Consider the following 14,873-nt stretch of genomic DNA (forward strand, 5'->3'; position numbering starts at 1 on the left):
ATAAAAAAAGATGATCAAGAGAATTAATTAGTTTTCCATTCATGAAGGTTTATTGATGGGTGATAAATGAATGGATTCTGCACGTTGACTTTAAAACATTTCGGTTTGCTTAATTAAAAACACCCGCAGTGTTCTGAATATTAGTCAGTATTTTTGATTAATAAAAGGCAAACACAATTATTTTTGTTGCAACAAATTAACTGTTCTTTTTGTCTAATTAAAGCGGCTTTTATGTTTCCCGTTTTAGTATTTTACCATCAGTCCCACCTGTTGATTAATCCTTTGTGCCTGTTTGTTAATCATGGAATATTCTGTGAGATCACCCTCTGTGTTTTCTGTTGGGCCTTTCGTATAAATCAATACTGAGTACAAAGTTGCTTCACAGTCATATTCCCCATGTGGCTCCGACAGAAGCCAAAGTCTTGGCCGCAGACAACTTTAAATATTAAGTAATGGTTCTGAGCAATGCAACAAATACACACAAGTTCACAAAACAAAAAGGAAAAAAAAAAAAAAAAACATTGAAAAAGAACATTTAAAATAGCATCCGAACATGACCAGCATGCATGGTTTCACTTTCTCACCGCAGTCTCCAAACTTCTGATATGACAGAGTTTGGATATTTCCCACAATACAATTCAAATGAATGACGTGACAATGAGATCATTTATGTTCAAATACATTTAAAATAAACATAAAATGAAGCTACCGAGCCTGGGAATTTTATATATATATATTTTTAAATTTTTCCCAATCAACAAATTTGGGTAAAAGAAGAGGCGCAGAAAGAGGCGCTGGGCAGATAGCTCTGCACAAAATGTCTGTAAAGAAACATTAAGAAGCGGACTTGAATTCTTGAAAATGTGTCGGAACTATTTATTTATGATGTCTTTTAAAGATGATTAAATAAAAATCAAATAAAAATCCTCGCTTTGACATGTAAATGAAGTTGAAATGACAGAAACATTTTTTTTATTTGCCTTAAACTAAAGCAGATTTAACAAACAGCTTCGATCAAACCCACACACTCAACCGTCTTTTCTTTTCTTTTCTTTTTTTTTTTTTTAGTTTTGCGCAATCTAAAAGTTTTCTTTGTGTTTCAGTGTGAAGTTCGCGTATTACAAACTTTTTTTCAGCGCCGACACTCACATGAAAAACTCCGGAGATGAAGGGTTGTTGTCACTGCTGGAGCCTCCGTTTTCTCTGAAGCCGGTGCTGATCAGCTTCTCGTATTTCTCCTTGTAGGCGTCCCTCTCCCTGGCCAGCCGGGAGATCTCCTGCTTGAGGTGGTCCACCTGCTGCATGAGCTGCGTCTTCTCACCCTCCAGGACGTGCCGCTGCTGGACGCGCTTGTACCGACAGGACTGCGCATAGCCTCTGTTCTTTAGTGTCCTCCTCTTCTGTTTCAGACGGATCACCTCTTCCTTGCTGACCCCCCGGAGCTGCCGGTTCAGTTCCCGCACCGACATGGTGACCAGCTGCTCGTCCGAGAAGCGCTCCTCCAGGCGCAGGTGCTGGTGGTTGCCCCCCGCGCCGCCGCCGGACTGGGACCCGGAGGAGGGATGGTGTGCCCCTGTGTGGTGGTGGTGGTGGTGATGGTGGTGGTGGTGGGGAGCCCCGTTCTGGGCCGCGGCAGCGGCGATGACCGCGGACACCACGGCGGCCGCTGATCCCATCTCCTCCCCGGCCATGGCGCCTCCCGCCCCGGCTGCTCCGCCGAACTGCTGCCCTCTGGCATAGCCGTCGAAGGTTTGGAGCTGGTGACTGCTGCTGATCAGCGCCTCTACGGCGTCCTCTGGGCTAAAGCCCAGAGCCTCGGGGTTCAGCTGCTGCTGGTACCCGGTCATCCAGTAGAAATCCTCCAAGTGCGTCTTCTGTTCGCTCCCTGATCCCGGACTGGGCGCCGAGAAGCTTGGAGAGGGGGGAACCGAGCTGCAAGGCGTGCTCATCGGGGTGGAAGATAGGGATCCCCCGGCGACCAGGCGGCTGCACTGGTTGATGCTGCGATCGGGCTCCACCGGCTCCTTTTTCACTTCAAACTTCATCAGATCGAAGTCATTAACATATTCCATGGCCAGGGGACTGGTGGGCAGGTCGGAGTTGCTCATTGCCAGCTCTGATGCCATCCTCTTGCTGTTGACAGTCCTCCAAAGGGGGTGAGGAGCACCTGTCAAAGTAGGCTGCTGAGACACGCACTGAGCCAGCTTGATTTCTTTATTTATTTTCTTCAAAACAGAAGGAAAAGTGAGTTCTCTCGCACTAATTGCGCAGCGCAGGTTCTGGTTTTGTGAGTCGATAAGTTTTTTTTCTCTCTCTCTTCAGTCTGTGTTGCACAGACGCATTGGAGCAGCGCTGTTTCCTCCCTCTCTCCCAGCGTGCGGGTGTCTGAGCGCCGCTCTCTCTGTTTCTACCGTTTAACACTTCATGGCTCCTTTTAGGATTAGTGCGCCAATTTGAGGAGGTTCACGTATGTGTCCCGGCCAAATAGTTGCCTAGTAGAGAATGGGAGGAAGAAGAAGAAAAAAAAAAACTCCACCCAAGGATTGATAGATTTTTTTTCTTTCAAAGAGATTAGTCAGCCGACGAGTTAAAAACCATTGCTTAGTTTTATAGGCGTCCTGACGTCAGGACTGAAATATGAAATTGACTGAGACCCAGCCAATGAGCACGCCAGTCCATGAACATAATTAGCATAATAGAAGGAAAAAGTTACGTTTTTTTCTCTTTTTCTTTTTTACTGTCAGAGTCTATCAATGGGATGATTTCAAAAAAAGTAACAGTCGTCTTTTTTTGTCGTTTTGAACTGAAACAGACATAAAATTAGAACAATTATTAATATCGTTATGTAAGTTTTAAAAATTGGGATGCATTCATCTTAGCTCCTCAAAGTACTTTATATCGCAACAAATGATATTTAACAGCATTAAAATGCATCAGAAATAAAAGTTTTTTTTTTAGCATTCTGAGGAGCCAGACTGCTTTAACTCATTTACTTTACATAGTTTGCATGTTGCCGTTTTACATGTATTTCATTCATTTTATAGCCAAATTGTTAATTAGTAAGTCAATCACAATCCATCTCTAAAGCTGAACTTTTGTGTAATTCAAAATATCATCATAAGTTTTAATAGGTTGTTTTTCCTTATCTGTCTCTTCAAACGGCAGATCCATTGTTTATTTAATTAGAAAAAAAAAGATAAACGGAAAGAGATGTAATGATGTGAAGTGAGTGGAAAACAGCATGGCGAGGGTTTGCTCCGATTCAATTGCGCGATTAGAAAACCCAATGTCGCCACCTTTCGGTAGAAATGATAATTTACCTTCCGAGGTACCGCAAGCCCACTTCCACACTCCGTGTCTCCCGTGTCAATATAAAAACCCATCTCTCTTACAGAACAGTCTGTTCTGACAGCATCTTCACGTCTGTCCTCCTGGACTCCATCGTCCCAATCCCACATTATGATCACAGACTTAGTGTGTCTCTTTTCTGTATCTGTCTCTGCTGGAGCATACTCCTCAGGAGTAGTGGCACATAGGAACAAACAATACGCAGGGCTGTGCACACAGGGCCTGAGAGTAAATAAGAGTGCTCTCTCTGGATCATGTCACACAGGGGGAAGCTTCAGAAAACTACAAAGCCGCCAGCAGATAATCCAACTCCCTGGTGTCCTAAACACAAGTAAATATTCTCCTGGTCCCTGTGACTGTTCATGGGGACTTAATGTTAAACAGGAAGGATAAACATCGTGTTTTATTCATTAGAAACACACAAACAGAAGAAGCCCCTCAGATGGCTTTGAATAAATATTAGCCAGACATAATGTCTCATCTGATGCTGCTGCACATTGTTGCTGACTGGCAGTAACTTTAAGGAATTGAATGTGAATCTAAGACTAACAGAGCAATCTATTTTCATGATTGTCTTGCTTGAATAATTGAGCCTTTTGAATACTGTAGCTTCAGTGTTTTCTGATTATGAAATTATGACGGTTTTGACATTTTATTCTGCAAATCCTCTTACAGCAAGCAAATAAAAAGAGAGGAAGAAAAGATGCATTTCCACTCCAAGACACTTTCAAGTTAGCTATCTATGTGTACTTTTACTTCTGCTATTGAAGCTGCAGGAACCAGGGCTAAACCAGATCACTGTAGTGAAACTCTATTACAGAAAATTGGAGGTATGGGACAGAGATTTGTAGATGGAGAGTGCTGGACATTCTTCACCAGAATATTCCCTGATTTTCTTTTTGTATCTTTGTTCCCCCTTGATGGAATGGTGACCTGTCCAGGGTGTGCTCTGCCTCATGTAAATTAACAACTCGAGTATGGCTGGAGTCTGATAAATACTGCTGCCACTAGTCTGGTGGAGTTTAGTGGAGAAGGTGTGGGGGAGGCATCCTCTGAGAGACGGATGCTCCAATGGACCCTGCAGCTCCAAGGAGGAGCTTCATAGAAGTACCTTTGTGTTAAGAAGCGTTTTGGCACCCCAAACTAGCTGCCAGTGATTTGTCAAACATTTATGAAAGAATCAAGGCAACACTCCAGGTGTGTTTGTGAGGAGGGGATAACGCCACGACATGACATCAAGCTCAAAAAAGTTGATTTTACACAAATGAGGCAAGCACCTGATTCTGCTTCTGCATAGTTTATTTATCCTTTCAGAAATGCTGCACACGTTTTAATTATTCAAAATCTGTGAGTGATACAAACTTCTTATGATCCTGAAGTGACTTTATTTCTGCTGTTTTGGCAGAAATTTGTGAGACACCGGGTTGTATTTCTGACTGGATTTTTAATCTCTTCTGCCCCAAACGCAAGTAAAAAAGACATAACTTTGCTGTAACGTTACTTGTGTAAACTTTGGTCTTATAAAATTTCTATAAAGTTTGGTATGACTTTAAATAAGCCGAAAGTGTAATTATTATGGCATTGTCTTTGATTATAATTTCATTGCTGAAAGCCATTGCTTTTCATTTTTACAGTTCAAGCCTTTGAGCCTGAAGAAGATGTCAGTTAGTTTTACTTAATACAAGTAACGTCTTGGGTAAAATAAGGTTATGGGAGACCAAATTCCTGAGGAAATTTTACTGAGCCTCATCATTGTAAAACTCTCCCTAAGGATATATTGGGCCCTAAAAGGAGTTTTATTTGGGGACCTTCTAACTACCATTAACCAAGGCGGTTCATGTAATATTATTTTTATATCATCCATGTTCAAATCCTACGCAATATGCATCTAACATACACATTACCAATGTTTACAGCTAGAAAGTTCATCAAAATGTTTTGGTGGCCTGCCATGATGCTCGTTGATGGTTAACCACTGCTTCTTTCTGGAGCCACATAGTTGCAGACCACTGTAGACTAGGAACACGTCACCAGATAAACGGTTTTTGAGATGCTCTGGTCTTGCAATCATAGTTTGGCTCTTGTCAAACTAGCCTAAATCTTTACATCTGCCCATTCTGCCTGCTTCAGATCAAGTTAGTGTGTAAAAACCTTGCTGCCTAATATATCCCACCCAACAACAGGTGCTATGTTTTGACTTCTGTCTCTGTTGATTATAGAAAGATAGAATGAGGAATGGTGGAGCTTAGAAATAGCAACCCTGTCAAACAAGCAAATAAAAAAAAATAGAGTTTTTTTTTTTTTACAACCAGACAACATTAATTTAAACAGAAAACTTCAAAAATCAAGAAGCTTTGTATTCCCTGAAAACAACTGAAGTCTCTCTCATGCAAAAAACAAAACAAAGCAAAGGTAAAACAAAACAAAACAAAACAAACAAAAAAAAAAACACATAAATTCTTACATTTGCAGGAGCCCTGTTGGTTTCAGTGCCACAGCAGCTGCTTTGCCCACTTATGAGTTGGGCTGGCCCTGATTAGCATGTTTATATATTCAGTATTAGGTCATACAACAGTGGATGCTACCTGCTGCGTGAGCTCTGAGGTTGCCAGATCTCCTAAACCGAAATTTATCTGCTTGGAGTCTCCTGGGTTAACAAGCGGAGCATAGAGCCAATGCATCAACTCCGTTACTATGGCCTAATAGTCCTGTATACAGCTCATTCTGTCTCCCATTGGAGTTTCATGCAGGCAGGCTGCCTTTAAGTTTACTGTTGTCTTTATTGTATTGAGCATATATATTTGTGTGTACCCGGGTGCACTTAGCATGATCTTGCTGCAGAAGGAGGTCCACTTAAACAATGTTTGCACAGATGAGAACTAAGAGTATTTGGAGTTATTATGGAGGCATAGTTAAGTACCTTAAGTTACATAAAGGCATAGAGAGCTGCACAAGCGCAGGCTGTTTCTCCGAGAAATTAATACAGATAAAAGCCAATTCAAAAGCTTTCTTTAAATCAGAATTCTTCCCACTGGGAGATTACACTGCTTTAAATGGATCCTCTTATCTTTTGTGTTATAAATGCCAGGGTTGCTGCATTAAATGCATCCTGTTAGGAGTATATTTGAAGCCCAGCAACAGCATGTTTGAAATGAGCTGGTTTGTGACCTTTTGCAGTTTAACCCCAGGAGGACACTGGAAACAAATCACCCGCGCTTTACAACGTCCTTTTGATTTACTGGTGCAGTGACTTTACTAATTGTTGCATCTATTAAAAGAATATCATTATGATGAGCATCTTGTGACATGCGATACATGTATTTTCAGCTTGTTAACCTTTTGTTTGCACCTGAGGTTCCAGTGAATTTGCATTCACACAGACCTCTTGTTTATTCCACCAGAAGATTGTTCATCTCTGTCCGTTTGTTGGAGGGAATTGTTGTGTTTTGAACCAAAATCCCATTTTGTGTTAGTGAAAAGTTGCATAAACACCGTGTCACATGGAATGTATCGGTGATGTAAAAGAAAGCATGCTTATTTTACACGTTTGAAAGATTTGACATTTTGAATCTAGACTCAGACTATTACAAATCCAAAGCGTGCCAAAAATAGCTAAAAATATGATCGTGTTTAACAGGGAGCAACTTAAATAAAATGACAGGAACTAAAGGATTTCTGTATTACTAAGATTATGCCTCATAATCATCCATTACATTCCCAATGGGAGGTGGGCTTCATTTTCATCCTCAATCCCTGTTTAATGCCATATATTAAACTCCGGTGGCACTCCAAATGGAGAACAACCAGACGAGTGGGCTCAGTGGGCTCATCTGAGACACATTTAATTAGAAAGAGAGAAAATGAAATGTTTCGTGGGGTCTTAACTAACTGTTGTATCTTTGGTAATGGAATGAGGAACCGTGAGAAGCTATTACGAAGAAAGGAGCACAGAGAACAGCACTGTACCTTTTTTTGTCAGAGTTTTATTGCAGGAAGTAAAATGAATGTAGAACCACATAACAATTGAAGACGTTACAAAATGACTTCAACATCTTTTGAAAGTGCTGTTTATTTTTGGCTAAACAGGCCTATTTCCGTTATATTCTGGGCCAGAGTTTTTCAGTCTCTCATTTCTTCCACCTGCTCAGAGAAAAAGGTAGCAGATCAGATCTGGGTTTTGTTTAAAGAATATTTGTAGAAACGTGGTTGAAAGAGTGGAAGTAGGCGACCACACAGAAACACTCACAAGGTAAACTCAGAAACACCTTGAATGAGCAGCAGCTCCATCTACACACAACATAGTTCAGTCTTCTCTGACGTTGTTCTGTTTGAGAATAATACAGTTTCAAGTTACTGCACTTAAGTCAAAATTATTTAAAATCAAATATTAAAAACACTGAACTGAATGACAATCTTCATTCAGGTTGTAAATCTGAGTCTTTTGTAGCAGATGGACATTTCAGCCATTGTCTATGATTGCTCTTCTATTCTGCAATGAACGTGGAGGAATGTAAACACGTGTGAAAAGTGGTTGTTGAAATCGTTCTGTGATCTCAGCTGATGTGACGCTTCTTAATTGTCTATTTAATCATGTTAACACACAGATACAGTAAAATTAGGTGTGAATGTTCAATACCTGAACCCATTTTCTTTCATTAAACACACACTGCTACGTTATTGGTTTCATTAACCGTCCCAACGTGCATCACCCAGCATGGAGAGGAGCCTGTGGAAGAATTCAACACTGTCAATGCAATAAAAATAAAAAAAAAGATATTTGTTTCTCCACAGAGCTAAAAGCTTTATGATAATCTAACGTGTGCAGACAGACACATATGAGCAGTATGTTTCTTGGCGAATGACTGTCATTTCCTATTTTTAGGAGCATGCACAAACACTGTGTTTGTGTCCATGTGGCATAATGATTCATGCTGCAGTTGGAAGTTATGAGTTGTTATTGATGTAGTCGGTGTATGCAGTGTGCTATGTGCTCTCTGCAACTGAACACTGTTATTAATGTCCATGGTGTCCACTCTGTGCTGTTATTAATGTGACTCATATACATAAAGGGTTTCCCCATTAGTCAGAGTCCAACTGCACCATCTTGCAGTAAGGAGGTACTCGGGATCTTTCCCCTCTTTATCCTCCCATGCCTCCTCCTCCTCCTGCTCCTCTTCCTCCTCACCATGACACACATGCTTGCACTCTGTGAATATACAGCAGGCATCATCTTAAGTTTGAGCCAAAGTGACCCTCTGAACGGTGAACATTGTTATCATTGATGTAAAAACTTTTTTGAAATAAATAAGTCAAAACAAAACAAAACTAAACTAAAAACATAATTGTTGTGTTAATAAACACAAATTAGGGGTTGCAATTTAGAAGTACAAATGGATTTATTTAACACAGTAAGTGATAGCAGAAAGGTCAGAGCACAGACTTTTGGCCTAGATTGTAGAAAAAGGAAGAAAGTTAAATATTTCTTTGCAATTGATTTTTGATGTAAAAAAAATCATTTATTTATTTGTTTATTTTAACCTGTTTATATACCGCAGGTTTTATAATAAAATATATTTACATTTTTCTTTTTTACATTTTACATAATTTGCCTGAATAGTCAAGACAAATAAAAATACAGAACATGAACCGATAAATTGAATTTTCTTTCATTAAGTCTAAAAATAGACAATTAAGAGGCAAAACTGGCTTATTTTCAGACATTAAACAACACAGTATTTTCCTTTTTCTTTACTCTATGTACAAGTTATAAACCTTTTTCAATTTATTAGAATGAATAATAATTGTCATCCTCACAAATAGGATATTAGAAAAAAAAATCAAAACTTGAAATTCTATTTATCACTTTAATTGTATCTATTTTGTCAATGCATAAGTTAAAATATAAATTGATATCAATTATCCTGCATGAAAGAGACAATAAGTCTTAACAAATAAGGAAAAGTTTGCTAACTGTTAAAATGTGTCGTCAGCTGGGTGAATAGAAACGACCTTTCCAAAAATTGTAAGGAAAACTGTTCACAGAGAAAATATGAAAATTACATAACAAAATCACTGCAGTCCACGCGACCAAAGTCTCTCTGAGAAAAGTCAAAGCTTTTATTCCTCCAGAGAAATTGAAAGTTTCAGTCAAGAGAAAGAAAAAGAATGAAAGCATAAGTGTTTGCGCAGTTTAATTTAAGATTACTGCAGATTAATGTAAATATTAATTTATCCCTCCCTATTATAATCCCCTCATCTGTTCTGCTGAAATTGAAGAATGATTTGTCAGGTAAGCGGGAGGCGAACTAAAGTCACATCTCTCTGCGTTATTTTGTGCTCTATCACAGAGGAAGAACACACCACGGTGTCATACAACAATATTTTAAAGCACCACTAGATTAATGCCACGAGACAAATCCACTTCCACCGTGGGACGCCGGCGTTTCAAATGAGGACAGTAGAGGAGGAGAGCGGCGGGAAAGGAGGCTGATTGTTACTCGACCACAGAGGGATGATGAACAGTCCTGGTGTAACTGGTCGACTTTTTATTATGGCAACATTGAGAGTGGAAATGAGATGCTTATCAGATGTGGTTTTAAGGGAGAGCTGTGAGGAGCCGAGGAGCAGAAGGCAAGTTGGAAAAAGCTTTAATCCGGCTGCTAAACAGAGGGCTTGACATGTTGTGTCTGTCTGAAGAACCCAGTGGGACTCGCCTGCTCTGCGTCTCCTCTCTGGCCGAGCTCACAGGTACAATTAACACTTCACAGTGATGGAAAACTAGGGGGGGGAGGGCATTCAGAAAGCAATTTACATACTTCATACTCCAACTGAAATTACATGTCGCTCTTATGAGAAGAGGTTATGACAGCGAGAAGCCGCTGGATGAAAAAATATCTTTAAGCTTTTCCTAAAAACGCACAAACAGACTTAGGAAGAGTTAGTCACGGTTCTTTGCGCACTCACAGTAGATTTGGACGCTTACACAGGAGCAGAGACACCCTTCCTGTTGCTTATCCGCTTCCTGAGCCTCAATTTGTATTGAAATCCCTCACAGGCAATTATCCATATGCGAATGGTGTACTCTCGCCGAGCTTCTATAACTTTCTTTCTCAGTAAGCCGCACCATTTTCATTTTAAAACTCTGATTACAATTTCAGACTCTATTCCTACTAGAAAATGGCAAGCAACGGGTGCTCAAAGCTAACGCAGAGTATGAAATCCTGCTGGACCTCTCACTCGCTGTATAATTTGAAAAGACTGAATAATCTCTCTCTCGCATTAATTTGAGGATCTCTTTTCAGGGAGAGAGATGAGGCCGGTGCTCGGCGTCCATGTGGTCAAGAAGACATATTGTTGAGTAAAGTGTTGGCAGGCGGGGAGGCAGGAAGGACTCCTCGCTTCTGCTTACCCTCCCGCCTCCTCACCCACCTCTCAGGCTGTCAAGAGTGTCATATATCTGGGGGATATCTGAGGGCGAGGGGGATTGCAGCCCAATTACGAGCTGATAACTAATCAATAGGTTGCTTATTCCAACAGCAGGAAGTAAAAGAATGGGCCCCTGGGATGCATAGTTCAGATTACTCCCTCCTCAACATGTGGCAGCAGCTATAGTGAGACAGAAAAGAAGTTGAGAGGCAGACAGGATGGAAATGCGGAAAGAACAATTGGGTGGGGCATCGTTACAAAACAGCTAAATACAGAAATAAAGAGGATTCTTGTCGTATTCAAAGAGAAGCGCATGCAATGAATGGTCAAAAACACAAGGATTTATTTATTTGTAATTTACCTGGCTGACTAGAGACGGGATAAAAAGTGGTATTTCAGGCAGCTGTTTGCATATAAAATTGCTGTGTGGAACTTGACATTTAAAGCTCTTAACAGGATTTTATTTTTTTATTGTTTTAAAACCGTTGGGAACGGCTGGGGATTGATGTTTGTCACACATGAATTACATATTCTCCACCAATCATGCTGGTCGTAGAGTTCTTGCTTCTGCTTCCAAACAGGTCTTGATGCTTGAAGAGTCCTCCTTCCATGTAGCACAAGAACTATTTGTTCTCATTCCTTTTGACAGGCCATTCGTTTTGTCGCTCTTCTGTCACTGTCGTCTTCATGAAGAAATATAGCAGCACCCTCTGCCCCCTGTCCCGCACACCCTCTGCCCTTATCTGACAACCTGCCCTGGTCTTTGCTGGTCCCTCTTTCTAAAGGCACATGTCAAGTTTGATTACGATGAGGCCACTCCTTTATTAATACTGCGTGCATGATAAACAGCTCCCAGTCTAAGCTGCTTCAGATGAATAATTCTTGATTCTGGTGGGAATCTGGTACATAGTTGGTCTAATGTCACCAGAGAAAAACCTGAACTTAATGTGTCTGGCAAAAAGTTATGTTACAACCACAAACATCAATGTGTGTTTTTTTTTTTTTTTTTTGGTATTATATGTGATAGATTAACACAAAGTACTATTCTCAAGGGTAAGGAAAATTATAGGTAGTCCAATGTTTTGTCGAACCGACTCCACTGCAGCTGGAGATGCAAGTGTTTTGGGGGAATGGAAATCTGAACAGCTTTATTTTTACTTGCACAATTTGCCAATCAAGGAGATTCAAAAGATTGTTGGTTGCACCAGAGTGTAGAGGTGTTTTATTTAGCTGAGCTTTACTCACTGTCTGTTTCTCTCTCTCTCTCTTTGGAGACCAGGATCGAAGGGGAAATGGTAAACTGAACTTGACTGCATTTTTAATATCTATGATTGAACTGAAATGTAAGTGGTTTGAAACTGTGTAGAATTCGATTAAATCGACAATAGGTTTCGGTGTTCATTTGAAAAGCACCTTGAGATGACGTGTTGTGAATTTAGCTGTATAAATGAGCCAAACTTAATGAATGTATTGTTTTCCTTCCCTTTCACAATTATACACTGCTTTGGAGTTGGTCTTTCTCATAAAACATTTAAGTTTGCGATTGTAACTTGGGAAAATATAAATAACTTTTCAAATGGTTTAAAAACTTTTGAAAGGCACTCAAGGGAAGTAAAATATATAATTGATTCTTGGCTTCCTTATTACAATATCCGGTCTGTTAGTGTTTTTGCAAGGTGTCAGAGAAAGAAACACGTCTGAACTGTCACCATTTACTTTGATCAAGCTTCTCCCAATCTGCTTGTTTATCCTCCACTCTTGCCCAGATCAGTACAAAGCTTCTTTAGAGCTCCTTAAATCCAACATGTTTCTCCTAGACAATACAGCTAGACCACAAAACAGCTTTTTGTGACTCCACTGATTAAACATGAGCAGTAGTCTTGGATCATATAAGGCAGGAAAAAAGCTAAATAGACAGAGAGTGAGTGAATGACTTCCTCCTCCACACAACTTCATCTGTAAATCAGCCCCATTTGGCATCGACACGACTCCCAGAACCAAAGTTTTCCACTCAAAAAGAACAAAGCACAGCGCTCTCGAAATCGATTGGTAATACGTCTCATCCCATTGATGCCATCTCTAATCCATTCTGGGCTCCTTAGCAAGATGGAGATGGAGCAGAGCAGGGAACACTACGGCAAGGCATGTGGAGAGAGAAAGTGAAAATACTGGCTGATCAGCCATGTATTCTGAGGAATTTGCAACATTTTTTTTTCTCCTCCTCCTCTCTCCCTTCTGCTGTGATGGGGCTGCGTTGTTAAGCTCTTTAGTCCGCGTGGCTAATGGAATAGGGTTGGCAGGATTACACAGGGCTAAAGCACTGTGCCTGGTGAGCCTTGGAGAAACAGCAGCAGCTCCGCCAAGTAAAAGGGAGGCAAGGATGGAAAAGGACGAGTGGGTTTATGGAGCAGAAGAAGGAAAAAAAACTGAGGGGGACTCGGTGGGGGCGGGAGACTGGGGGTTAATTGAAGTAAGGAGAAGAGCGCTATCATCACATCTGTCAGATCTTATTCTGAGAAGGTCTTCAGCATGATCAAAGGCTGTTGACCTCTCAGTCTGTCGAAACCTTTGTCACCAAGAGGCTCCTGACTCTTTAAGAGTCGCCAATGCTGGTGAGAGAAGGAAGCAAAGTGAGGTAGTGGATTGCTCACACTTGGCTTGTCACAGTCATGAAACCAGCAGGAGCTTTTGAACCAGTCATAAAATCAGTAGCAGGAACAGGGGAATATTAATTGGATTAGTGCATTCATGGTCCTGTGATCACTTTTCTGCTTCCATGATCATATCTAGGAGATAAAACGGAGCTAACTGAGATACTGACAAAATAGGTTTTAAGCATTTAATTTAAAATATGTCCTTGCAAATCACTCATACTTCAATAACTTTTCTTCGTTTTGTTAAAGTCACATCAGAAACATTAGTGTAATCCATTGAAAGATTAGCATTGGAGCAACACAAAACAGTTTGTAACGACAAAGAAGATGGAAAATGTCACATCATTTTTAACACTTATTTACAAATAGAGCTTAAAAACTGTACTGTAACATTGCACCAGTTTTTTTCTATCTTCACACTACATTCAATGATGGCCCAATTTTGACTTCTTTTTTTGTTCATATGTGTCCAATATCAATTTCTTTTTATTATTTCGGTCTCAACAGCACAGTATTTTTAAGTGTTTCTAAATGCTTCAGATATCTGTTTTTCCTGTTATATTTTACCTGATGTTTACATAAACACCAAATGGGAGTAATTTTCATTTAATTTAATTAAATATTATATTTCACTCACATATGAACAGTTCATATGTGAATGAACAGCTGAAAGAAATGATGAATGAAAAGGGACAGAAAGAAGTACAAATTTATAATATCTGCCCCTTGATAATTGACTAAAAAGCATGAAAGACATTGCAACTACTGCTGGATTTAGTGTTTACACCCTCCCACTGTTGTTTGATGTCATAGGTTTTAGCTAGCTGTTTTATTCACACTTCATGCAAAACAGTACTTAGAAACTAATCACACCAATGCTGCTACATGTAAGGAATTTTCAGAATAAAAGTTTTGCCAAAATACATTTATCCGTGAACTTGGGTCACTTAACACCATTGGAGTCTGATAACAGCATAGTAACAGTAATATTATCAGAAAAACAGCTGGCATTGAGACAAGGGAAGATTATATTGTAATAGTGCCAATCATTACTTGGTTGTTGTCGTGTCAACATTTTCTCCCACCTGGGCTGTGGATGTCTGCAGTTTTATGACCATGGTTCAGGTGAACTCTAAAGACACTTCTTGCACTGAATTTTATTTAGGCATAGCAGAGTAAACGGGCTCCCATCTGTTATTCTTTAAGGGGATATTCAGGTGATTCTCTAAACAAATTTTGAATTGATTTTTTTTTTTTTTTTTTCCCTGAAAAGCATTTGATTGTAAATCATGCCTGAATATTACCAAAGTAGTTCATTCAATTTTCCAACCATGTCTCTTGAGGTTCCACAAACTTTATGGATGTGCAATATATAGTATTTATTACTGTGATACCTCTTATAGCATCATTCACCATACCCTCTATTTATCTTAGAGATTCATGTGT

At 39.9% G+C, this 14,873-nt stretch overlaps 1 protein-coding gene across 1 annotated transcript in view; it reads right to left on the reverse strand.

The window, feature by feature from the left end:
* The window catches only part of mafb (MAF bZIP transcription factor b), a 51,850-nt gene extending 49,266 nt beyond the window's left edge, over positions 1-2,584 (reverse strand). Inside the window, exon 1 of the mRNA XM_015045927.1 lies at positions 1,150-2,584. Within this exon, the coding sequence (XP_014901413.1) occupies positions 1,150-2,126 (977 nt within the window). The 5' untranslated portion in view covers positions 2,127-2,584. The remainder of the gene's footprint in view (positions 1-1,149) is intronic.
* Between the last annotated feature and the right edge of the window lie 12,289 nt (positions 2,585-14,873).

The sequence above is a fragment of the Poecilia latipinna genome, unplaced genomic scaffold (assembly GCF_001443285.1).
Source record: "Poecilia latipinna isolate Pla-1442-1.1 unplaced genomic scaffold, P_latipinna-1.0 Scaffold754, whole genome shotgun sequence".
In the NCBI taxonomy this organism is placed as follows: Eukaryota; Metazoa; Chordata; class Actinopteri; order Cyprinodontiformes; family Poeciliidae; genus Poecilia; species Poecilia latipinna.